Genomic DNA, 26,995 nt, shown 5'->3' with positions numbered 1-26,995 from the left:
AGAGCACTTTTCTTTTGAAACTATAGATCTGAGGGTAAATTGGACTTGAGATAATATAGTTAAGTTCTCAAAAAATGTTTGGCATGGAAGGAAACTAATTGGAAAAACTTGATTAATGAAAGAAACAGGCAGGTGAGGTTACCTCCTCAGCACAGAGAGCCAAGATGAGCTGTTTGAGGATATCTCCAACGGGCTTGTTTTCAGCCTTCAGTTCCTTCAGCTTTGTCTCCAGAGCAGACACCCTGACTTCTATCCCCTGTAAAAAGCAAAAGCAAACGCAAAAGCAGCTGTCAGGTCAGTACCCTGTCTGGACTCTACAGCTGAAATGTTGTAATAAGGACCGAAAGACCACAAAAGATCCCAAAGTTTCCAAAACCCGTTTATACCTTCATACACACAATATGGACCACTTCTCAGAGCACTTATTTAAAAGTAGGTAAAGTGTTTGGAATGGTCCACAGTGAGGGAAAAAAACACTATCTCCTCTACACCAGGAGCAATACACAGATGCAGAATAAAAGACATTTTGAAAGTAGCTAATTCCCTTTAATAACCCAACTGTTTTCAGCAGGGATTTTAAAATGTGAAACATTTATATATCTTTCGCGATAAATTATCTAGGTACTTTATTAATCAATTACACAGTGATCAATCTACCACCCACGAGGCTAATCAGCAGCAGTAGAAAAGAACAGTGCTATTTAAAGTTTTAGGAGAAACAGTAATTATCTTCATTCCTGTCAGCTGCACCCAGGGCAGGACACAGAAATCTCATAGAACTGAAAAATTCTCACCTTGGGGATGTCATTGGTGGTAATGTCCTTTTCATCAACTAGAACCAGAACATCCTAAAAACAAATAAGGAGCAATTTTACTTCTTTGAAAGGCACAGCAGGAACTAAGCTGCTTTATCAATTGGTGTAACATTTATTACTACCGGCCTGAAAGCAATAATGTGAACTAGATCTAACAAATCACTGGTCACAATATAGCAATCTGTGAATGCACTGATACTGTTGTATACATAAACTTCAGAGTTAGTGAACACAATCAAAATTTGTACACTGTACTTTTAGATTTCCACAAAAAACATGAAAATTGAACCGGGGCAATTAACTTAAAAACAATTGAAGCTAACCACTCTATTTGCAGCAGACTTATTTAAACTTATTTAAAGAGTTAACCAGTTCTATTTGCACAGGCTTACAAAAACTCAACGTGAGCTTCCCCCTCCTCTATCTTTTACCTTAATGAGCTCAGGCACATGGCAGGAATCAAGCAGGTTGCGAATTCCTCTGTAGATGCTGGCTGGGATTGTGATGTTCTATAAAATGGACAAAATCAAGACTTTTTTACCTTACTCGTTATTAAACATTGAAATCACACAAATGTCAGAGAAACTAAGCAAATCAATTTTGCAGCATCTTTACAAAAACACACATGCAGTGTCATTGCTGCATTAATGTAAATGTTTTCAACTGCAAGCTAATAAAACCCAAATGTATTTTTTCCACTGTTCTTGTGATCCTGGATTGTCTGAAGTAAGGAAAGTCACATATTGCCCAAAGGTTGATCATTTTAATTACTTTACACAGCCTCTTCATGCCCAATTTCATACATATGTGTTCCGTGCTGAAATAATGCCATTTCTAAACACCAAAAAGCTTTTTGTTTTTAAGAACTGCAGTGCTTGGTATATTACTAAAGCTAGACACAGCAGTTGTGGCAGCACAAGACAATTCCTCAGAATACGCTGTAATATCACGGTGTTGTTAGTGTTCAGCAGCAGTACAAACGTGAGACAGTGCTGAGCAAGGATGTCTAGTGCTCAGGTTAAATGAGACAATACCATGTTCTTGAGCTGGGTGAAGTATTGCCGCAGGATCTCCTCCCTGGCCTGTACCTCTGAGTCCTTCATGCTTTCGATTAGCTTGTACAGGAAATAGGAAATGGCTTCTGCAGGGAGAGGAGAGAGAACAATTTTCAGCTCGTGGACACATGTGCACAGAAAAGAAAACGTGCGCAATCAGGCAGGAGCTGAACGCAACCTCTTGCGAAAGGTGATCAAGACTGATTTATCTAAAGAAGACGGGAGCTGCAGCAAGGTGTCGAGCAAATGACAAAGAGGGGGTGGCACGAGGGATCATGTGGGAAAGGAGACATTGTGATCGGGGGGGGTTCATCTTCACAGGCAGTGTGGGTTTTTAGGCAACGATAGCTTCACAAACCCAGGCTGTTTGCAGTGAAATGTTATGGGACATGAAAGTAAAAGATTTCCCCTTTATGTAGGCCACACACAGGCCTGGAGTCTCCATGCTACTCCAGGCTTAACTGTATTTACAGCAAAACGTTTTTAAAAAGGTGCTTTGAGTCTATATTTCCCTAGTTCAACAATTTCCCTAGTTGCGAGAGAGCTCAGCATACCATTTATATCTCTGTATTATTCTGCACTGAAATATTCCTCATCAGAACATCTATAGGTTAAGTCATAGCAACCTATTTCAGTACTGAGTATTGTCTCTTCCTTAAAGGTGAAAACAAAGGTACTGCATTCGAACTCAAACTGCTCCTGTACTGTTCAGGAAAAAAAAACAACTTTTTTTCACTTTAGCATCACCACCAGAGTGCATCTTGTCTCGGTGATCACTTCCCTTCCGCCTTCTCAGACCACACTTTGCAGTCAATACAGCCACCCTGACACTGCAGGTCTACTCTGGACAGCAAGATGGACGGCACTAAATTAAATGTGTAACTTTCAAAAAGATACGTTGCGCGCTCTCATTCTGTTCATTTCAGCAGCGTATACTTTTCTTAAACACTTCCCCCCTCTGGATGGGGCTCCTCGGCAAAGTGTCAGTTTCCTCTATCAACGGCACAGTGAAAAACACTGTTTCCCGGCCCATAAGCAATAGCTGCTATTTCACCCACCAGACCTCCTCGCCAGTCAGTTGTAAAACACCGGGGTCAGACCGAATTTTAAAAGCAGGTATAATCTGAGTAATAACACAGAGTGACCACCATCCAGGCAAAGACTCAAATGCCACGGTGACTGGATATCGCCCTCCCCCATCCATCAACCTCCCTGTGCATACATGCGGCTAGACAGACCGCCACCCCTTTGCTTTAACGATGTTTTTCGATTTTTTAGCCTCAACAAAAAAAGCAATCAGTGCGTCCACTGTTGTAATCCCTCAAGCCCATCATTACGCAGAAGGCTGGATTTGTGGATGAGTTACAATCAGAGAAATTGAAACGCTACCAGTGGGTCCTGCAGGCGCCTGGCAGTAGCGGCCGTCTCTGTACAGCAGCTCTGTTATCTGGAACGACAGAATAATCACACGCTCAACAAGAGGGGAGCGCGCAAAGACAAACACTGTCTACAATTGAATTTGCAAAATAATAACCTCCTTTCCAACCCAGTCACTAATCAGCAGAACATTACAGCGTTTGATGTGTGCAAGAGGAGAAGGGAATAAAAAGCCCAGCTAGCGCTGTGGATACAGGACTTGTAAGAGAAATGCTGAGAAACTTAATTTAAGAAAACGCAATAATTACAGTAGCTGTTTTTCCTCACAATAGACTGCTGCACCACTTTTCCACCCCAAAATAGTCATTTCTCACCCCACGCCCCCCTGAGTTTCACCATCTTGTGTACTGTGACAAAGGCAGAGAATAAATCAAAATAACAGACTCCTATATGTACATTCTGTGCAGTTAGAGAACATGACGGTGAAAAGTAAATTAAGCTGAACGATGTCACAGACATGTGCTGCATCATTATCATATATTCATCCAATCCGACTGTGGTTTCTCAGCCTGGGGACAAGGCACTTCTCCTAGGAAAATGGTTTTGGGCAACTTTTATTTCCAGTCAGTTTCTGGATATATGTTCCAGATACAAAATTAAAAAAACGATATTAAAAATACAGCATGTACACTGTATTAATCTTTCCCATGGCCACAACAGAGCCTCTGCTTTTACGAAGGATGAAACATGTACAAGTGCATAAGAAGGAAAGTGTTGCAATATGCAGGAAATGAGTTTAAAATCAATGCTGTTTGCCCTGCGGCGAATGGAGATTGATGGTGGCCAGTGTCTCGCAGTTCACAGAGTTCAGTACAATGCAAATGATAGCCTGCCATGCAACTGAAAGCCAAGCGCTTGCACATCAGGGGAGCGAGGATCTGCCTGCGGTCACCCCTACAGCCTCACCACATTTGCACACTGCTGAATATGTGCATGGGATATTAGCACTGTAACTGGCTTTATTTTTATTTCAAATTCTAAAGCTATCTTTTCAGTATTAACAACTGAAGAGAAGTGAAAAGTTTACAAAAAAATCAAATAATCATAGATTTTAACCCACAGAAAAAAAACAAGAATATGAATTAACATGTATGATTCAAAGAAAGTTGTTATATTTGTTAACCTGCCAAAAAACTCCAAGATCTTACCAAGAGTTTACCAAGAAATTCACACAACTGTGGTGAGCTAGACACAGTGCTTTGTAAAGAGAAGGTTATTTAAAGAATTCAAATCCATCACCACACTGCTTCATAGCTGCATTGTTGCCTTGCTGTAGAAACCTCTTAATAACAGTTGCTATCATTCTCGTCTCTGAGTGTTTGCTTGAGAGTGTTTTGCAATTGTTCTTCCTCTGGATACTGAAGAAGCAGTAAGGTATGACCCTGGACGTACAATTACCTCACTCTAGCGTGCATAGAGCAGCCGTCCCAAGAGAGGCTGTGCAATGAACAGGCAGTGGCAGGAGGGAGACCCGTGTTGTTCTGGGCAGTCTGTGCACCGGAAAATCACAGCTAAGTGCTGCCAAGCTCATTTCCCAGGAAGAGGCTCGGACTTCGCTCTTCGTGCCATCGACCTGCTGCTCTGCCTGTCAGAACCTCTCCAGTCAGCCGGCCGCCAGGGCTGTTCGCTAAGTCTCTGCAAATCCCACTGCATCCACAGCTCCCAACTCACTCCGCTTCATGTAAGTGAGCTCTGGTGTCGCTGCCATGTAAAAGCCTGCCAGCTCCAGTTATAATGTTGTTTTTTTCATTTTACCAAAACAACGTATTTGTAGCAGGATACAAATTAGATTAGGCTTCCATTTTCTTATTTATAATGAAATCAGTTTTGGCTCTCTCAAAGTTAAATTTGGAGACTAACCTACAGTAAAGAGGTGCCTACATTTCAACAGATGAGACATGGTTCTTTTTCTTGTCTTTTGAAGGCAAATATAGTTCTATGATCCATCAAAGCACCTATGTTAGATAATAAATGTATATTCTGCATTCCAATTCACACCATTTACTAATCCCCAACTCAATACCTTTTCATGCATCTTTACTCTATTAGATTCAATTTTAATTGTGTTGGCCCCTGTGCAGATATGACAAGAATAAAGCTCTTGAACTGCTGTATCAAAAAAACTTGCATATTTTCACTGTTAAGTCACAGATCAAAATACTGAAATACAAAAATCCAACTATGCGTATTAAAACTATTAACTGACCAGAGCTTTAATCCTGTTTGAACCCTGCACTCGAGATGTCACTGTATTAGTCCACTGTACAGGCCAGTAAACTGCCTGTTGTAAAAGCAACTGTGTTGTGAGCAGGGATGGTTTGCTATTAGCAGCTCAAGTCTTACCTTAGCCATGGTTTCCACATCATTACACCTGCAGGGGGCAGCAAAGAATAAGAAATCAGCAAAACAATTTCATGAAAAGAGGAAGAGAATGCTATAGATCGCAACACTGACAGCTAATCCAGGTCACCATCAGGATTTCATTAAAGGTTGTGCAACAGATTAAACATGACTGGCAATCTTGTCAGACTTCTTTCTGATTATTTATCCACTTACCTGAAAACACCCTGCTTTGTAAAAATGTTAAGAATGTGATAAAGTTAAAAACAGCTGTTTGCACGAGACTAAATGCCTCGAACAGCTTTGTGACAGATTGACTTATTTATGATGAATTGATAATGTTAAAAATTGTTAAACTTTGTAAATCACTAAAATACTCATAACACTGACAAGACACTGTTTTAATTGATGTTTGTAGTAATGCTGTAAAATGAATGCATGCTGCATGATGACATCTAAGACAGTTACTCTTGAACTTCGTAAGCAATAAACAAATGAGGCTCATAGAAGGCATCAATCTGGATGACCATGACACTAGAGATTATGTCATTGAGAGGGGAGGTCTCTTCAACAAATCACTATGCAGAGAGCCACTGGTTTAAATGGTCAAGTGAATGACAGCCATATGTATTACGTGTTACTTATATTTGTTCCCCCCCCATCAGCTTGTTTAAGAGGGAAAAAATTGGACATTTCATTATTAAATTAACCTTCCCCTCCTCTTGACCTTGCTGTTGACACGTACAGGTCACTATGTGAAGTGACAGGGCTCTGACAACCACAGACTGACATGCAATTACAGCCCCTGACAGCCGCAGCCAGCTCTAAAAGCTCTCTGCTCATATTTAAAGCAAACAGCAAGCCATTTGAACAGGGAGCACCTTTCCCAGGATATTTTTAAGTGATACTTAAACCTATCCAGACCTTAATTTAAAAACCGCACTTACAGACATCATCAACTTCCTCCTACTCCTCAGGAGGAAGAGGGAACCCTTTCAACTACATATACAGTATCCACAAAACAAAAACTGCCAAAATGTGTGATATAATCTAAATAATGTACTGTTTTTAGCTCATATATAAAGTTGTAGGCCACGTAGCCTATCACACTCTTTTATCTCTATTCCAGTCACGTATCCTGAACTGGTCATACTGAGAACAAAAACTCTCTGGTCACATCAGGAACAAACCCTAAACTCCTGGAAAATTAGAGTAGCCAAACAAACTTAGTGTCGTCTTAGGAATTAAACCATAGAATCTGGCAAAAACCCAAGAGAACTCGGAGAACATTCAAGCTCCACGTGGAGAAGAACCCAAAGTTGGACCAGAACGCAGAACTCTAAAGCCGAGAGTCAGCTGCGCTAACTGCCACACTACTGTGCTGCCAATGAAAGACGTCTGGTATCATATTTACATAAAGCTCCATTTCAACACACAGCATCACAATATCACCAGTATTGTGTGGAATTTTTGTTTTATAGGATAAAATTAATGGAATGTCTTCTTCTACAGACAAACCCACACCAAACAAACTCAGTAAAAATCACATGCTAAGAAAATGTAATGCGGTAAGTTTTCTCATGGGTTCATTAAGGCCACAGGGTGAAACTAAAAAAAATAAAAACACCGACAGTCTCCCTGGGTATCTACATTGAGGAAAGAATCTGCATATTCACATCAACATCCACAGGCAAAGTTTTAAGTGAGGTGTATTTGCATTTTTGCTCCTTATTCTCCAAGGCCAGCCTTCGAGCAAGCAGGCATCCAGAGGCACAGGCACACAGAGCAGCTGGCACTGCTGGGAGGTGGGTTTGTAGCAGGGTTCCTGGCAGTAGTGCTCACACTCAAGTTACTCCTCAGACTCATAGGGATCTCATGGACTCCAATACATTGTTAAATCTGTAGGAAGCCCACAGATTAAAAATATCTGGGCCCTTTTGATATTTCTTAAAATATTAATAAAATGATTCAATTGTCCCCTAACTTCATGCTATCTTCAGTGCAGCCAAGATATCTGGTATCTGATATCAATGATTTGGGTACATTTAGTGGGAGGTTTACCAAAAGACAGGACCACTTTGTATAATGCCAGCATAAATGAACAAAATGGAAGGAGACTAGTACCACTAACAGGCAGACACTGAGCTGAGGGTGGTGTGCAATGTCCCGGCTCCATCATGACTCCAGAGTGGCACTGCAGTGATGGTGCCAGGAGGTGCCCCTTGGCTGCTGCAGACTCCGGTCTCCCACAGGAGCACTAACACACCTTTGCCCACACAAGGGAGAAACGTGGAGCTCAGTATCCTCCAATCTCAAACTGCTCCTTCCTCATCTACTGTAACATTTCATTTAGTGACCCAGGGATTCACCCCACCCACACTCCCCCTCCCCACAGCACCGTACCACTGGAGTTGAAGTGGCGCTTGCAGAGAATGCACCATTGGTGCAAGACTGAAAAAGCTGAAGGCGCACACACCTTGTCAAATGGTTGTTGACACAAATCTCAACATTGAAACTCGCTGATCTTGCTGGGTTTGTATCAATAACAAACTCCATCCAGCTTAAACGAAAACGGTATTAAAAAAAAGGACCAAACTAGAAAACTGAAATACGTTAGCCTGGGAATAAAAAGACACCTGGAGCAGAAAGCAGCAGACGCAGTGGTATTCCAGGCCTGAGATTGAAAGTGATTGTCCAAAGGAGCTAAAGATGGAACACAAACGAGAACCCCTCAAGCTGATTTTGAACCTTGGATACTTCTCTCTCCACACCGTCTCCAGTCATCCCCAAGGCTACCACCACGTAGCAAAGTACTTCGAAATAACCCGTGTTTGCCTAACTCATTCTGCAGTGGCGCCTGTAATTGTATCACAAGCACTGGCAGAACATCACGGTATCTCTGTACGTGGACAACCTCACTTCAAGGTGTGCTGTGTGCTGCAGGCTGCCACCTGCTAATAGAAGTGCGCGCTCACCTTCGGAAACCCAGGACGAGGCTTCCGCGGAAGGCAATCAGATCCACAGCTGGGAAGGAGGGAGAGGACACTGCAAGATATATTGAGAGAAAGAGAAGTTTGAGCATAAACCTCTAGTCCTGGTATTTAAAGAGATTACTTAGTGCGTTTGACCGGGATACAAAATGGCCTTTAGCACCCTTAAACCCCCATCACCTATATGTGGGACACTGTGCTTGCAACTCAAAAACACACAAGGATAGACAATCGTTAGAACATGAAATAGTAGAGTCATGTTGCAAGAACCCTAAATTACTTACATGCCTTATTTTAAAAGTAGAGGGTTTATAAAATTAAGACCTGCTTGTAGAATTGCAACATCATCTTGCACTGCTCACTGAACATAAAAGATTAATAACTTCTGATCCTTGGAAAATCTCCTCACACTTTAAACAGATGAAGGGCAAATATGCAAAGAGGGAAAAAATTCATTATTTATAAATGCTGTCCCATAGCCTCTTTTAGCAAATCGCCTCTGAACGATGCAAAGCGTTCTTTCGTTAGATATTTAGATTTGTTCACCACTTAAAATGTCTCCTCTAGCAGCTTTGCTTCTCATTGTGCGAGTGTCTCAACACCGGCAATTAGCCCACAGGCAAACCATTAGCCGTATGTCGATGCTGAATGTGCCTGTGCGCCGAGATCAGCCTGGCTGAGGGGGAGGATTTTTGGGGGTGATTCTGTCCATGACTACAAGAGTGAGTCCTTTCTTCAAGACCATTCTACGTGCAAGGAAAGGCAGGACCCAGATCTGACCTGCATCAGACAGTTTATAAGGTGAAACAAACATCAAGTATGTTTGGAATTAAGTGTTAGGCACACTAAAGAACTTTCACGACAGCACGTTCTATAATGATGTTCAAATGTGGGAGGGCACCTAACTTGGGCTACTTTGCGTTTCGTGGGTTAATGGCTCTGCTCTCCCTCCCAGGTCTCGCAGAAGCCCACTTCACTGTACTCGAGGACGAGAGCTGATGCAGACACTCTGTGGCAGGCTGAGCCCTACCTGCCTGTTGGAAACACAGCTAACCGGACCTGACACTGTGCTCTCATGTTAGTGGGAGCATCAATTTCCCTCCCAGCCCTTGGCTGGTTCCTCACTGACAACGTAAAGCAGGAAATAATTCTGGAAGAACAACCTGGTAGAAACACTTCTATTGCTCTCCAGTGAAAAACTGGCAGACTGCAGAGTTAATTTTCTTGTACAAGAGCCTGCTGCAGCAACTTGGGGGGAGCTTATAAAGAGAGCCAACAAAGCACTAAGGTAACTGGTATAGGGATTTCACAGTTTATATTTACATATTTAAAGATCAGTGCGTGTGTCATAACAGTTGATGGTCATACAGCATCTTTTACTGCAATAGTAAATGCAGACAATGAAGAACCGAAGAAGAAATTAAAACAGCTGTTCCTCTCAGAGGTGAGCTGGGTTATCCACATGCCACTGCAAGATTACCTGAGATGGGAACTTGACAATCTGCCACATCTCTTCAAGATGAAGTGCATTCTGCTGTGCTTGCGCCTCTATGCACAGTCAAGAGTGTTTGCTATTAGTTGTGTAACACATAGTCTCGCAGAGCGATTTCCTTACAGGTGCCCTTTGTTTATTCCCCACATGGTAAGAAATGGGCAGAATTTCTGAGCCGCCTGAAACAACACTTCTACTCACACAAAGCGAGCACATCAGAGAGCTTCCCACTGCTTGCCTCAGACCTCAGCTCCGATGCAGCAAATCCCACTGTGTCAACAGGGCATCCCGCTTCCTGCAATCACAGGACAGGCCTCACTTAGACACACCAGCCTGGAACTGGAGCCTGCTGCAGCACCGGTAGACAACTGTTACTTTACAAAACATCCACAGAAGAGAGGCAGTGGAACCTTGATCATGGCACGAGCGTCCTCCAGGCTGGAGAAGCTGGGAAGGATGTAGTTGGAGTAGGTGTCCACATCGGGCTCCACGTCCAGCTTCTGAATAGCCTTCAGCACCTCCAGGATCCCTGGTACAAGGGGAGATGATCACAAAACATGGAGGCATTAGTTTTACGTTGAACTTTTTTTTTTTTTTAAGGTGAACAAGAAACCAATAATAAACTTGAATAAAACCCAAGAAGAATCACTAAGTCAATTTAAAAAAAAAGCTAAATCTATTTTGCACGGCACACGGCTGAGTATACTTTTTTTCTTTCTTTCATTGAGGCATCTTTACGAAGTAATTCACCAAAACCTTTCCCCAGAAAAATAAAACGCTTTCAACACTTGTCTAGAAGGTCAACTCCAGCCCATGCTCTTTTTTCTTCCACTACTTTACGACTGCATTACTACTTTACAGCCACAGCCCCTCAGCAAGGAGACCTGTGACCCGACAGCACAGTCTCCAGATCAGTGTCACAGAGTGGGACAGCAAGTGTCCCAGTCCTTCCTGGGCTGACACGAGACATGGCACCAGGTCACAGTGAAAGAGCATCACAGTGCCAGGAGAAACACTCGGAGTGACACTCTACTTGACATGAGGAGGAATCTCTGAAGGCTAAGATGTCGGATCAGCCATGGCTTTCAACCCACAATGCCCAGAGAGAAACATGTCCCATTTGGGCAGCTATGGAGCAAATGCTGAGACACAGCACATGACTGCCTGTCCCAGAAGACATTTAAATGATACATTGCCCTCCAGCTGTAAGACACACACCTTCTTACCTCACTTAGCTGTGAGGGAGCTTTGAACTCAAGAACTATACCCAACTCGTAAGTTTCGCTTTGTACATTACTGCACAAAGGAATTTGACTTAACTAACACCGCACAGACTCTTACATTTCAAATCATACTGAAGAGTGCAAACCACACTGCTTCACATATAACACAATGGGATAATCCTTTTTATATTTGAAATTTTCTTCTGAGCCATAAAGCATCTTTCAGAATAAAGGGAAACTGTCCTGCTCTTTTGAAGCAGGCTTAGCTATTTAATGTTAAGTGACAAATAACAAAGGACAAAAAAAAGTTGTATCTTAGATGCAAAGCACGGTCAATGTCAAGTCAACTGCTACCCACGTCTGAGAGTGATACAGTCACTGACAGAATTAAGCACCCCTCTGAGCATGATGGCAAGGCTGCTTTTAAGGAAACCAGCAATTACACCTTAAAGAAAGCCACACATCGTGTCTTGCATCACAGGCTTCGTGCCAGTTTACTCCAAAGGTTCAAAGGTCAGTGTCTCTGTTCCTTAGTGGAACTTACCAGCCCTCCTGATCCTCAATCCCTCTCTCCTCTCTCTCACCCAGAATGAAAACCCACTCCTCAATGCTTGTGTTCAGTTAAATTAATGATTAGCTTGCTTTCATACTTTGTCAAAACAAGTATTTGCACATAAAAGCCTTTGCTCAGACTGATCAGGCTATCAGAGGTACAACACAATGAAACATATTAAACAGGTGAAACACATCAGGCACACTATTTTTCTAAAAGGAAAAGACAGACTTTATATAGCTTTTGTCTCCTCAATTCACAACATACTGAAGCTACCCTGAATAGACAGGGACACTTTTTCAGTCAATGGAGGTGTGTTAACGGACTCAATCAAAGGATGCCAAATGGATTAAAAAAAGGACCCAGATCCTTAAACACAGCCTGGTCAACCACAGAGGAGACTGTTAAGCGAAGCTGAAATCCAATGTTAAGTTTCACTGCTCAACTTAAATGACTACAGACCAACACCATTAAGATCATTTAGTCTGCGTTCCGACAGGAGCCACGACCTTCACATTTTTTTTACCTCGCCAGTTAATGAAGCGCAGACACCCCAAGGCTTTCCAGCGAGTTCAGGGGGGAGAAAATGGAAAAATGCTTTATAAAAATCTCACGAGTCGAGTTATGCCAAGGGAAGAATGCCCTTCAAGTTATTCCCCATTAAATACTTTCTCCCCTGAACACAGGTTGCTGCAATTTAAAATGAAAATCACAGCGGACCGGTGCTGTATTATTTATTTAATTGTTTTTGACGACTGGGGTGTTCGGATTCAGAGCTCTGCATTAGGCTCGGAGATGACATCGATTTGGCAATTGGGCTTTCTTTCCTGCCTAGTGGGAGACTCAGTTTAATCCTTTTGCGCCAAACATAAAAGCCTCTTCACAGCAAGGGGAGGCACTGCTAACTATGCTTGTACCATGTCAGAAGCAATAAGGAGACTGCACTGCTCGAAGATGACATGTCACAACGCTCCAGGCTGCTGAAACAAAACAGCATATGCTTTCTCAACTTGTCTCCTGTATCCACGCCTCATCAAAATGCAAAGTTTCCTTAAAACCTCGTCTTTGCCCTGGAGTGCCACCTGTAGATAAATGGCACAGCCCTTAATATTTTATGCAGTGCACAACGGTGCGAGTAATCTAAAGTGAATTCCCTTTGAGCGATCGCATTTACATGAAATCAAGTCACTCCTCATCAGTCACACCACCTACACGGTTTGGCCTGAAACGCCATTCCACCCCCCCTCCACAAGCCCAAACGCACCGCCAGTAAAGTGTGTCCATTTTTCATGAGATGTTAGAACGGCAGAAGGGAAAAAAAATTGTAAGAGTAAAAGTTTTTGCTTCTGTTAGCGGTGAGTAAGAAGCAGGAGAAGCAAATGGATGTTAAGGGCAATCCACATAGCCCGAGTTAACTCTTCTTTCTGCTGCAAACTTCGATTTAGCAACTGGGTAAGAACCAGAAAAACTCTCAAATGCCAGCTAGGTTACCAACACCTCATTGCTTGGAATGGGAAGAAGCTGCATCTCTTCAAGATGAAGTGTATTCTGCTGTGCTTGCACCTCTATGCCCAGTAAAAAGAGTGGTTGCCATTGGTTGTGTAACATATTCTTGCAGAACAATTTCTTTCCAAGGGTGCTCATTTCTGGTCCCCACATGGCGAGAAAGGTTTTAAGGTTTTAGGCCACATGAAGCAAAGCTTCTCACACAAAGCAAGCACACCTGATGTAAGGGTCTCTATCACTCCTCCAACCAACCACACAGTCCCTCTTACTGAGTTTATTCAACTAGCTGTAGGTTCCTAATGCTTCAGATAGTGAATGTTAAGTTCAAATATCATGCATCTTTATTATTTAGATACATACACACATTATACACGTGTATTGTATGCCTACCAAAGGTCTTACAAAAAGAATTGGATGAACCAAACTCAATGAGCACAAAACAGTGTTTAAATAAACGCCAATCTTGAAAATCTACAGCGACTTGTCTTGTTAAAAATCTAAAAACTTAAATCTCCATCTTTCTATCAGGTCAGTCTTCTCTTTCCACAGCAACATTTCTAGGGTGTCCAGGCTGGATCACAGGATCACACACCCACACAAATGTTCTGCCGCCACACCGACCTCTGGCCTTCAGCCCAAGGGCTCAGGCCCCTGGGGAGCCTCACAGTTTAGCCCGAGTTCATCTCTCGGGCGGACCGTCCTCTGGCTGCTAGATGACACAGATGACACCAGTGCCCCCGCCTGGGGCCAGCCGGAGGGCATGCTGCACCGAGAGACGATAACACAGACCGCAAGCAGAAAGACCAAAGCAGGCTCAGCACGGAAACAAAGGTCCATATGAAAGTTAAAAGACTGTTGGCCAAAATATTTTGATTTTACACACCTTCTAATAGGGAGTTAACGATCACAAAAAGGTCTTTTAGCAATTTAAATAAAAGTAACCTAACCCAACCCAACATACCACATAACCTAAACCAAGAAAGACTGCTTCCTACACTAATCACCAATGGGGATGCCAAGTCAGTTTGGTGCTGTTGTAATTACCACTTTCCAATTCCCCAATCAATTAGTTCCTAGTCAAATCTCTGCCCCTTTTTAACAACGTGACATCTCATAACCCACAAGTTCTACAGAGCCGCAACTTTCTATACGTACTGGTCAGACACCTCAGTATATTATAACACATGAGTAACTAAAAGGAAACTTTATACACAACAGCTAATGTCTGTACAAGCTTCAATATTCTCAAAGCACAGTTTTCAACTCCAGCCAAGCTGAGCTGCTTTAGTCAAGTGAATCGCTGCAAGAAAATAACAGACAAACCAGGAGGCTCAAAGCAACTGGATGTCTTATACAACCACATCCTCACATAAAAAAAATGCCAGGAAAATGAAAACCTCTCCACTCGTTCAAATTGACCCAAATCTAGTTAACAACCATGGGCTAAACAAAACTGAAAATGGATGGAAAAACAAACAAGCTATTTTTACCCAGTAAAACATATGAAAACTTCTAGCAAAAAATCAGGTTATGTTCATAAAATGGCTACAACCTCAGGCGTATCTACTTTATATTATTTTTTTCCATCTGAAATCCTTTTTTGGCCCCCATTTAGAGCATGGCCTGCTTGTTCTCATGCCCACTATTGCTTTTTCTCTTATTGCCATCATTTGACAAAGTGCCCCTGTGAACGAAACCCTGCCTCTCCAGAGGTTCTACTTCATAAATATTTCAGATGTGTAAAGTCTCTAAAAGCCGCTCCACACAACGGGCAATGGCTTTTGTGGGACCAAATATTTCCCATAACTTGTATTGTTTCACCCCTTCCTATGTTTCCTGATAGTGCTGGTGGAAAGGGAGCCCAAGTTCTCCAAACTAGCAGTTGGATGTCTTCCCTTGACAGAAGCTAAGAAACAGGAAACGCTCTTCTCAATGAAAGACTCCAGAACTGTTTTCACTTCCAGCTTCTGACTGCCTCATCAGTACCTGCCAATATCTCTTTCAGGTCACGTCCACTCTCAGCTGTGCCGTGCAGTCTCAGCTACCTCATCTCTGTCTGCCAGCTGATGAGTCTACAGTTTGCTTCAGCTCAAATGTGCACATTTATACCACGAACGAATGCTCTAACCAACAAAACGTTTATGTACAAATTCTGATGCTTATTACAACATTGTGGTGTCACAATGATTTTGCAAGCTGCTTTTAATCAATTTAAAAATATATCCCACCCAAGTAAATGAAGCACACAGCTCTAAACTGGACATGATCTGCTAACTTCTTTGTTTCATCTAGATGCAAGGTTGAGGTTCCGCAGTTGTTCAGCTGTTTTCAGACAAGCTCTTTCTGGGACTGACCTTGAACATTGTTGTCTTTCTGGTGCTGTGTGAGAAGGGGCCAGAAGTAATGTGGCCGAACTGGCAGGCCTTCCTCTTTCATCGTCTTCATCAGCTCCACCGCCAGCTCTGAAGGTCAAAACAACCATAAGAGCTTCTTTACACAAGGCACAAGGAAAGACACTTTCTCTACTGGCCTGGCCAGCCTGTCCCTATATTAAGTAACAGGGTCAGAACTTGACAGAGTAATGTCCATTTTATAAAATGTCAGTTTTTTATTTTTTGTCCACAGTGTTGGTAACAGTTGTCTCAATAAACAGCACTTTTCACTACTCTGGACAAGCAAAGCTGGAAATGCAACTCCAGAACTACTGCACTGCTGAGCAGGCTAACATTAGACTTTTCCAAAAGAAAACTGTTTATGATAACATTCTAAAAAAGGAAGAAAAATAAAGTACAGCTTATTTTTTGTTTAACATTTCTACTTTCTGTGGGCTGTGGTGCTAAATACCTGAATGCAGTGTTTCTCAACCTTTATTGTAACAGGACACATCTCACTAAGGTGCTCCTGCTTTTAGGAAGCTGTCCAGAGCAAGAATACAAGTTCATCGGAAACAATACTTCAGATTACAGCAGGGACTGGTCAGCATTGCTCTAGAGAGCTGCACCAGCCTGCCGATGTCCTTAGTTCCTTCTCTTTTAGGCCATATTTTTTACCTAAAACAGGTTCTGAGGATAAATAATTTAATTCCATGAAAATCCACCCGATTCCTTATCTTTATCTTTAGAAATACACTATAGGTGGGAAGCCTGGTCCTCCTCCGAGAAACTTCGAAGTGTCCACTACATGAGGTCAGAAGTAATGTACCATATAAATCCAAAATTCACACAAATTTCCAAATAAAAAGTACAAAAAAAAGACTACAAGCTACATGGACCACTCAAATTTTACACTTTCAACAAATACTAAGTTATCTATTTTGGGCTTGTCAATCATGTCTCATATAGCAGATTTAAGCATTTTAAACCATGTTTTTGTTTATTAGATATTGTGAAACACAGTAACAGAGATCATCTGATAATCTTAACATGGTTGTGGCAGGACAAAGGGTGTGTTTTAGGACTGTTCAAATGTTTATCACCCTCTGAAAATTGGCTCTTACCTGTCTTTTTCGCATCAAGAGCACAGTGCAGAGTGAACTGTAGTGCAGAGGTGTGGAGATTAGACTCCTGCAGCTCCTTACAGTAGTGCCTCAATTTCTCAACTGGCTGTAGAGAAAAAACATACTATTACCATGCAGTAATAAGGTTCAGCATGGACAAAATCTCACACTCATGGGCTGTTAAGAGTCAAAAAAATACTTGACTTAAAGAACAAATTTTTATTCGGCCTGTTATTATATTAACAAACAAAAGAATTTGCTCTAATAGTGAGGTCTTTATATAGGGAACACAAACATCCTCTTCTTTTCCTGAGTATGACATTTTGTGGAGGTAACTGCTAAATTATCTTGGGGGGGGAGAAACAATTATAATTTTCCATAAGCTAAAACTCAGAGTGTTAAAACCAGACCAGGAATCTCACACAAAAATATGTAGATAAGAGAAAAAACAACACATACAACCGTAACCATGGTAACTATTTTAAACTAACCTGTTCGCACAGCACATGTTAACTCACTGCTCAAGGCAACACTGTGCCTTACCACCATCAGGTAAAGATGTTTGCTAACTTAGCGACGGCACGCCATGGCTTCTACAAAATCCATGGTTGGGGTGTGGCATGCTTTCACAACAGCGGTCACACAGAGATTTAAAAAAATAGGATCAGTACCCCACATGCATCAAGACGAGACAGCTGTGATAAGATGAACAGCACTACCCAGCTGGAGATCCTCAAGCTTAAAAGAGTTGGGGAGAATGTTCCTATTGTTCAGCTTGCATTGTTTTAGGTGTTCTAATCTACTGAAAACCAGTTTTTAAAGCTGTCTGCTCTTTGTTTGTGAAAGAAAAACTAAAAAAATATTTTATTGCCTTAAAATTGCTTGAATTCTGGGAAGAAAGGGTAGAACACATTCTACATCAGGAACAAGACGTTTAGTCTCCCTGTAGGCCCCACCTTGTCCAGGTTAACGCAGTGGCGAAGGAAGAAGTTCCCCAGGTCAGAATCACTGTTCTGGTTCTCAGCCTGTAGAGTAGGAAAGGTCTTCAGTACGGTAAAGGCTGTGTCCTCCAGGTCCTGAGTGACGAGACTCAGGCACAGGTTCATGGCATCTAGAGTTACAGAGATCCAGAGGGAGAGAGGTGTTAGAGCAGAACACGGTTTTAAGATCTACCAACCTCTAAGCAGAAAAAGTATGTAAAGGTTCCAAACAAGCAACCTGTTGATTCATTTAAAGATTTATTTAAAAATGAGCTCAGCTGCAATTATAAAGCAGGAATGTGGGTGCCAAGGACAAGGACTAAGATCCCCCGGTCTATAGACCTACAAACATGTCATGTTCACGTGTTATATTTAGAAAAGATGATATAGTACAGGATAAACCTGACAGCAATTACTTCAAATCTCTCCAATTGCGATCCTCAGTTTCAATACACTGGCTTTTTCCACCTTTTTGAGTTTTTTTAACTTTAATGTGTTTTTTCTTCTAGGAGAATGAAGTTTATCTGGTCCTCTGTTATCAATTTAAAACGTGCACTGGTTTGCACTTCTGTTCCTGCAAGTTTGTCGTATTTTTTAAAGGCTTTAGGTAATGCGATAATTCTGCACACACAGCATTTTATTAATAAATGTACTAAGGAGACCAGTTAGAGGGTCTGAGCTACTGTATGTCATAAACCTGTCAAGCAGTTAACTGAAACAGTACTAATTCAGCAAGAACACATTTAGTTGCAATTTATAAAAATTTCTTAAGCAATAATGAAAACGTTTTATAACATATATGGAAGTTTTCGTATTGAAAGTGATTAGATTGTATGTCAGGATAGCATAGAATTCTTGTTCTGAATTTTACAGCAATATTTAATATCCAAGAAACAGAATGTAGCAGTCAGCGTGTATTGACAGTAAATCACTAGTCAGAGACTGTTTTATAGTTCTACGGTTTAGGTATTTCAGAAACTTGCACTTACCTATAAATCATGTTCCACACAAATCTAAAACTATGACTGAAAAAGTAATCCAAAAATGGGGATAGCCAGTCAAAGCTCATTGGAGTCACTATCAGATGGCATATCTCTGTACTATCCAGAGGTCAAGCAAAAGCTCTAGCCAGCCAGACCTACCAGGCACGTATCCCCGGTCGTGTCTCATGCGTTCCACAATGTCTGGCACATACTGGGAATGTCCTGCCTTGGTCAGGCTGAAGATGATCTGCATGAGGTCCCTGTCCATCAGGCTGGCATCGGTCTTATCCACAATCTCCAAGGTCTGAGGGAAGCAAGGACACAAAATACCTCCAGTTAATACCAAACGCTTCAGCGTGGCTTCTCCATGCTACACCCCACCCAGAGCAACAACACTGCAGGTGCCCCGCTGGAACTACACAGGAACCCACATAAAGACACACAATAAAAGCATGTCATAAAGTAATAGAAAAATAAAAGCATGGTCATTCAACTTAGAAAGCGTTTCTCAAATCCCCCCGGTCAATAGTCAGATTGTATCCCAGGTAAAAAATAAAATATAAGGAAGTGTTCTTGATAGTGCAGCTGTAAGAGCATCTTAAAAATCAGAGACAAGATGTTTAAGCATCTTCTCGGTTTTGTTTTAAAGGTGATATGATACAATCACTATTTTGACCACTGAAACAAGTCTTAAACCCTAAACACAATTCTCAGGTGTGAAAATTAGGTTCAAACAAGTAAAACAGACACGGGTTCCGCACAAAGAGGCAGAAAGATGCCCTTCACTCTTCCATACCTGCTTGATCTTGTCCATGTTGCCCTTCTCTGCGTATGCGTTGAGCAAAGCCAGGTAGGTGTCGGGGCCGGGCTCGATCCCTGCGTCCCTCATCACTGACAAGATATTCTCCGCACTCTCCATGTCCCTGTGGAGAAGCAGAGCGAGCCACCACAGCGGTGGCAGCCAAAAAATAAAGTTAAATATTCAATAACATCATCCTCTTAGGTCCGCGTCACTACCATAAAAAAATGTTAAAATATTTTGATCACTGCAAAATTAGCAGCACCCATTGTGTTCACTCAAACAGCTCCTCTATGCTGGCCAGCAGGTAGTCTCTACAGAAAGCCTCCCTACCACACACACAGCTGGACTCACCCTGCCCGGGCGTGGCCTGTTACCAGGGAGTTGAAGACAGCCTCTGTAATTGGCAGGTCCTTGCTCTTCATGAAACCCAGGATCTTACTGCAACGAAAAAGGCACACCTGCTCACTCAACACTGCACAGTACACCAATCCTAAAACATGACATTTTTCACAAATCTCAGAACTGCGTACCTCGCACCTTCAATGTCCCCCTCTTGGCAGTAGGCTGAAATTAGTCTTTGGTACGTTACCTAATGAAGAGAGAAAAAGTAATGGAAATGACGCTGATAATACATCTCTTTCTGAACCCACCAGGCCTTGTGGATGACAAAAACAAGACAATCATTTTATTCAATACACTGATGTCAAAATAGAAGAATAGTGACACACATGGAGTTGTCTCACCCTTTCTGTGCTCAATGGGCTCTACTTATAAGAAGATCAGAAGGAAAAGAGCCTTAAACAATTAAAAATGTGTATGATGTGGCGCTGCATGTACAAGCTCCTGCTCACACGACAGAGTTCACTGCTTTGAGACTCAGTTATGCCACCAGCTGACAGTGACAGGGATGGGCTTGGGCACGTCAGGCTTTCATTAGCTAGCGGAGTGACAGTGACTCTAGTGATCCACCATGATTGCACAAGCCACATCTAGGTATTACTGTGCAGGAACTGAGCTGGTCGTGGTAAGGAGCAACTGCATTTCCACTGCATTTTCTCCAGGTGTCACTCACCTAGAAAGTTGCAATGCTAGATGCTTATGAGGAAGTTAAATTACTTTCTTGTGCAGTTGCCACATGCTGATGTAAAACAAAACAGTGAAAGAAGCTGGTTTTCCTTCATGTTAAAAAAAGCTCACTGTTGCCCAGAATGGAGTCCACTTCTGATTATACAGTAACTGGGCTCAGCACAAAACTACCAAGTCAAGTTTAATGGCATGAAGTTAACAAAACATGGCAATATCTACCTGTTTCCTCTGAGGATTGCTATAGTCAACATCCACTTACTGGCGTGTTGACATTTCAGTTTCGAATACCTCATTTATTATAGCTTCATAGATTTTCTACAGCCAAAACAAGAACCAGCTATGGTGTAACACACTGAAATTTTTCTATTCAGTTACTGCCTCTGGTTCAACACTGAACTCAATTTTGAATAAGGTTTATAGGATAGGTAGAAAATACAAAGTAACTGATAATAACCTGGCAATGCCATGTTACTGTGCTGCACTTACTCTGTTTGGCTGCACTTTTGCTGCCTCCATTTTGGTGAGGAACTCTGTGGGGGAGAACTTGAACTCGTTCTGCAAGTAGACCTTGAGCAGGGCATTGTAGTGACTGGCATCATACACTGCACCTAAACAGTCCAAGAGCAGACACACCTCAGCCAACTTTACATACAGAAACCCCCCCTATTTTGCTAGCACCTTAACTTTATGGAAGACAAATGATGGAGCTTTTTTCTACTGACTTAAATTCAATACAAATAGACAAGAATAGTGGGTCTACTTTCCACTAAGAAATATACTTGAAATACGAATAGACCATCAGACACCAATAATGTTTGTTTTTTTTACTTCAGCCTAGATTGGGCTTGGTTTTGTATGAAATTTAAAAAAATATGCTGAAGTCCACAAAAAGCAAAGACACGAACTACTAAGATGTTCTAGCTCCTGCTCAGTCTAAATCAATTCACTCATTCCTTGCGCCCTTCGACAGCCCGGAGCCTGCGTTTCAGTACAGCCCATCGATACTGCCCCGCACCTCGGCTCGCCCAGAGCCCATACCCAGTTCCTGAAGCTTTTCCCAGATGCGGTGCACCAGCTCTGTGCGCTCAGACAGCTGCATCTCAGGCAGGAGGGAGCCACAGCTGCGCAAGAGCAGCAGGGCCTGGTTCCCACTGGGGTATCCTGCAGAGAAACACACTCCCACAGTTACCAGCCTCACCATCACAACTGGCCTTCACACCTATAAGCAAAAGGACTATGGAGGTAAAAGTGCATGACACAGTCAAGTGATTATTCCAAACGTTTACTCTGCACTGCACAAAAAACTGTGAGCAAGAACTCGCACTTTAGGGACGGGACTGTTTTTTTGGATCCATGTCATAATATAGGAGCAAAGACCAGAGAAGACTAAGGTCCTTGTTTTCCCACTAGTCTATAGTTCATCAGTTAACTGGGTACACCATTGCAGCCGAGGCAGGGCTGCGCTATCTTGGCATACCTATCCGGCAGATGTCGTGGAAGATCTTGAGCAACAGGGTCTTGGTGATGCGCCCGGTCCTGCGCACAGAGCTGTCCAGCTTGTTGAGCGCCCAGTCAAACTGCTGGGCCTGGCGAGAGCGTACCGCAGAGCTGGGCTCCTCCCGAGACACGCCCAGCTGCTCCGACGCCACGGAAACCTGACGCACAGCACCCACCCGCAACAGGGACCTGGTGGGGGGGGACATGAGTGGAGCCAATGGTCAGTCTGTAGAGGGCGTGCAGAGTCTTAAATATGTGGGAAGACATACTGACCAGCGGCTGGGTTACACCGAGATGATAGACGACATTTTTATGAAAGTAAATCAGAGGCTGTTCTGAATTCAAAGACTAAAGAACTTTAATCTTAGTCAAAAAAAATCCTAGAGATGGCATATAAAAGCTTTGTTGAGAGCATTGAATATGACAGCTTGGTGTGGAAACCTGGGCTTGAAAAGCAAAACCAAACTGTCCAGGATTGTGAAAATGGCAGGAAAAATAACTGGGGAAACAACAGCCCCAGCTCAGCGATTTACAGCATAATACAGTAAACTGAATGGCAAGGAGCATCATAGATGATTCCACAAATCCTCTTCATTTCCAGTTCATTACTCCCATCAGAGAGACAGTATAGGGGACCAGATTCAAATAAAACATTTACAAGCAGGATGGGAATGTAGTCCCCCCACTGCCTATTTACTTATCCATTTATTTATTACATACTGTTGTCGTGATTTCATGTCTTTCATGTGATTTTATATGACTTATATGTTTTGCTTGGGTGTTTTGTACGTTTATGGGAGAAACCAATTTCCACAGTATTGCCCAATAAAATATCTGTCGACTGTTGTAGAGAGAGCCTTCTCACAACACTGATCACGAATGAGTGATGCTGAGCTGCTGAATGCCATTCCTTACATTGGACAAAGAAAACTTTATTTACTTAGCTAAGCTTGAATTTTGTCACCAGCTCTTCTACATGTCTTTCACATAGTTAATCATTATCTAGAAGAAGGGATTAAACTGAAGGCCATGTTTGTCTGCCCCTCAGTCCTGTAACACAGCTGATGTTTAACGGGCAGCAAGGGGCTGACACTGTACTTGAGGAATAGAAACACCAAGAGCGTGGGACTTGGGCATGGTGTGACTGGTCAGTCAGAGTAAGCAAGCAGTGGCGAGGACAGTACAGCATCTAGGGCTTTCTGTAGTTGCTCAAGTCCTTTACAGAGGTTTTGTTGGGGTCACAGTTGGTAGTGGTGGTGAAGAGGGAGCTGGGGGTTCCTTTCCTGCTGATTGAGCAATTACTACTTACTAGACACAAAGATGAAAAACAAACCAGGAGCCATCTAGCTAAGAGTTCACAAGTAAATATTAATTACGATCTGCAGTGCTTTCACCTACATCACAGGCAGCATGCTAAACCCTCTCCCGCTGCGGCCTTTCATGACCCCGGATTCCCACAACCCTCTGCATGGTTTACAATTTACAGACAGCAAATAATACTTTTAACAAAGACTATCATTTATATTTTAGTCTATTAACAATACTTCCCTGTTTTCACAGAATATCATCGTATAATTGTTCCTACAGAAAGCCTCTCTTCATTTTAGCTCACCCATTTGCGCCACATACCACCTTTTATATTTTAGAAAATCTCACAATTGAATTCCCTTCTTGACATTCAGTCAGGATGCACAACCTTGAACTGCCCCTTATGCAATCTCTGGTTTCTCCCACCCCACAGTAAAACTGCGAAAAAACGATTCAAAAACGAATAACCAATATGATGTGAAAACAAAACCGATTGCTATAAACGGGACAGTCCTTGCGCTAGCGACGTGAAATAGCTATCCGGGTCCACAAATACAACTGCCTGCGCAATCCAGCGTGGTTTCACCATCACGCCGGCGAGACACTGTACCTATTCATGCCGCTTGCAATGGCCACTCGGGTTGGACATACACCAGTTCGCCTGCAACTGGCCGTCCCGCTGTAGAATCGCCTGAATGTTGTTCCATTTCTTGCTGATCCGGAAATCTGCAACAGAGAAGTAGATGAAACCTTGAGTAGCCGAGCCGTCCTCAAGAGCGCTGCCATGTTTAACCTGTTCAGTGTGGAGAGAAGGGCATCCACACCATGTGACCAGGTCACAGAGCACGGAAGAGCACACTGCGTACCAACTGGGGGGGGGACTAAATGTCAGTCATCATGAAAATTCATAATTAACAGAAACACTTGAGTGTTTCAGCGTAATATTTTATCTTTCGTATAGCTTAAGAATATTACGTGACTATTCTTGCTATTAGACAAAAAATATTTTGTTTTTTTGTTTTCGGTATTTGTTTACCCCCCTGTAAAGTGTAGCAATCAAAATGTCCTCACTTAAATCACTTAAATAAAATCCCGTTTCCTTTCCCGGAGTTTCCAGCATTTGCAGCTCAGGTGAATGATATAAATTGCAGTTATTTAAGCTTTAAACGTTTGTGCTATTAGAAATATTGAATATTTAACGACAATCAAGACGGGTAGTCAACGTATAAACAAAGTTAACAGAGACATTAAGAATTTTATAACTTATCTTACTAATATTTTGTTGTATTATAATGATGTTGTTACAGATGCGTTTGTATTCTTGTAACGTTAATACTGCTCTGCATCTTTATAGAATATCTAAATGTGTCTTAAATGCAGACCGACTCAGATAAATGCGTCCAGTAAATAATCATTGAAACTCGTGGAAAGTTTTGGTCGTCCAACCAAAAGCTGAATGCTGCCTTTTCAAAGTGTGAATCCTTCATGGTGTTGATAACATGAACAAAAATCCATACTTGCAGATATTTTTAAAATGGGAAAAAAACTACAGGAAACTAGAAAAAATTCCGAGCTTATTTAACTAGGAAGATATTCAATAGATCCAACAATCGGCATAGTAGTGTTTTTTAACTCGCGCAGATCTTCAACATGCAGCCGGAGGGTGGCGCTGTGGTTCCAGAGAACCGAGGGCTCTGACAGGCTGATCTCTTGAGAAGTCGCTGTGCATCATTGCAGACCATGGAGCAGTGATGTTCTACATGTCGATTTATTTTTTAGAAATCTAAATGTTGCTCCTGCGTGGAGAAAACTAGTCAAGCCTGAATAAAGTGGTATTAAAAAAAATATATAGCTGAATTCATACTGATAATCTATTTCATGATTATATGTTTGAAAACTGTTAATAAAATGTCATTCATTTTTTACTTGTTAAAATGTATTTTTAAAACAGAAATGTCATGCTAACTCCTTTTAGGACACTGGAATATGTCTAAATCCTGCTGTACTACTTTCTTAAAAGAAATGCACACAAAACGACACCTGAAGAAGGCTTCACTGTCGAAACGTTGTGTTTTTTTTCTTCTCTTTTCAGCATGAAAAAAACCTTTGCTTGTTCCTTTGCAGCCTACGCATGCTGACACACCTACCTACTTGAACCTGGTTTTCAATATGTAAACTTTGTTTATTTGTTAATGTTTCTGGGTATCTTTTCTTAAAAGAAAAAAACAATGTTGCCCTCAGAAGAAGGGAAAATTCCAGCAAACTTAACAGGGGATGAAAGTATTTTTCCCCTGGCTTCTGACTCTGTGGGGTGGAGTTCAATTTTATCATGGAGACCGTGAAAAGATGCCCTGTTCTCTCCAGTAAGTAGTCGAGAACAACAGCTTGGTTCCCACAGTGAGATAAGATTGAGGGAAAGGTTAGGCATGGAGGGGGCTGCCAGCCTAAGTCCTGTGGAGCAGTGGAGCTGAGCGGTACCCACAGTGCCTGGCGTGGGGCGGCCTGCAGGACACGACGCACACCATGCTGCTCCTGTTCTATCGGGAGAGGAGCGCCCACCTCCTCACACACTCACCCTGCGCTCCTGCATGGCCCCGGGCGTAGTACCCACCTGATGGGCGACACTGAACTGCCAAGCACATCTGGCCCAGGGCATCGCCTGGCAGTGGGCCACCCCACAGAGGGCGCTAGGGGAGGAGAGGCATCCTGGGAGGATGGGGGGAGGGGGGGGCAACAGGTGGTACAAACATTGCCACCTCACTGGCAGGGAGCTGCCAACCGCCGCTATCAAACCGCGCTGGAGACGAATAGGGCCTGAATATGGCTGAAATCCGAGTGCAATACACTGTCGGTCATGGAGCAAGAGCCCACGCAAGCAGTGCATGAGAGAAGGTGAAGAACAAGTTGCTTTAATCACAAGTTTGTGACTTAAAATAACGCCCTCTGTGTACCTGTGAGACTCCTCTGAGTTATTGACTTTGTATATTAGTATCGCCTTTTGAAAGAGCATTGAATGGTTGTGAAACAGCAAGAAAAATGAAACTCCTGTATGTTCTTCACTCCAGTTCAGGTGTTTCCCATTTTATTTTTAATATGACCAGTTTCTTCTGTCCAGCCTCTCAAATCCTTTTGTTACGTTCTATATACGGAATGTATTCTCCCTAGAACAGTGAAGCAATTTACAGTGTGTAAGATCAGAGTGTACAGACACCATCATAAAAGATATAATTATTCACCACTTGGATAATCAAACAAATCCTCTGTTTTATTAATTCCCATTTTAGTCTTTATTCCTTTTACAGAATTCAAATGTGCTTCGTAGATAGAAAAGGGCTACTGCAAAGATTAAAATAATATACCATTTTGACATCAGAGATGTAAAATAATAAACATATATTTACAAATCAGAGTGTATAATAAGTCTAGGAAATA

General features: G+C 42.2%; 1 protein-coding gene across 2 annotated transcripts in view; it reads right to left on the bottom strand.

Annotated features, from left to right (window-relative positions):
• Window positions 1–24,367, bottom strand: part of lrpprc (leucine-rich pentatricopeptide repeat containing) — a 68,359-nt gene extending 43,992 nt beyond the window's left edge. For both annotated transcript variants that reach the window (XM_088933767.1, XM_088933766.1), the window contains exons 1-20: window positions 24,174–24,367; window positions 22,236–22,444; window positions 21,797–21,919; window positions 21,245–21,366; window positions 20,203–20,261; window positions 20,024–20,110; window positions 19,667–19,793; window positions 19,030–19,174; window positions 17,864–18,018; window positions 16,908–17,013; window positions 15,766–15,873; window positions 10,540–10,658; window positions 10,331–10,424; window positions 8,623–8,692; window positions 5,651–5,678; window positions 3,260–3,317; window positions 1,850–1,956; window positions 1,247–1,324; window positions 795–848; window positions 143–256 (exon numbers count right to left, since the gene is read on the bottom strand). In XM_088933767.1, coding sequence (XP_088789893.1) covers window positions 143–256; window positions 795–848; window positions 1,247–1,324; window positions 1,850–1,956; window positions 3,260–3,317; window positions 5,651–5,678; window positions 8,623–8,692; window positions 10,331–10,424; window positions 10,540–10,658; window positions 15,766–15,873; window positions 16,908–17,013; window positions 17,864–18,018; window positions 19,030–19,174; window positions 19,667–19,793; window positions 20,024–20,110; window positions 20,203–20,261; window positions 21,245–21,366; window positions 21,797–21,919; window positions 22,236–22,444; window positions 24,174–24,349 — 2,139 coding nt within the window. In that variant the 5' untranslated portion in view covers window positions 24,350–24,367. The remainder of the gene's footprint in view (window positions 1–142; window positions 257–794; window positions 849–1,246; window positions 1,325–1,849; window positions 1,957–3,259; window positions 3,318–5,650; window positions 5,679–8,622; window positions 8,693–10,330; window positions 10,425–10,539; window positions 10,659–15,765; window positions 15,874–16,907; window positions 17,014–17,863; window positions 18,019–19,029; window positions 19,175–19,666; window positions 19,794–20,023; window positions 20,111–20,202; window positions 20,262–21,244; window positions 21,367–21,796; window positions 21,920–22,235; window positions 22,445–24,173) is intronic.
• Between the last annotated feature and the right edge of the window lie 2,628 nt (window positions 24,368–26,995).

Source organism: Atractosteus spatula, chromosome 15 (genome assembly GCF_055471065.1).
Source record: "Atractosteus spatula isolate fAtrSpa1 chromosome 15, fAtrSpa1.hap1, whole genome shotgun sequence".
Taxonomy (NCBI): Eukaryota; Metazoa; Chordata; class Actinopteri; order Semionotiformes; family Lepisosteidae; genus Atractosteus; species Atractosteus spatula.
This window is presented reverse-complemented; position numbering and strand designations above follow the sequence as displayed.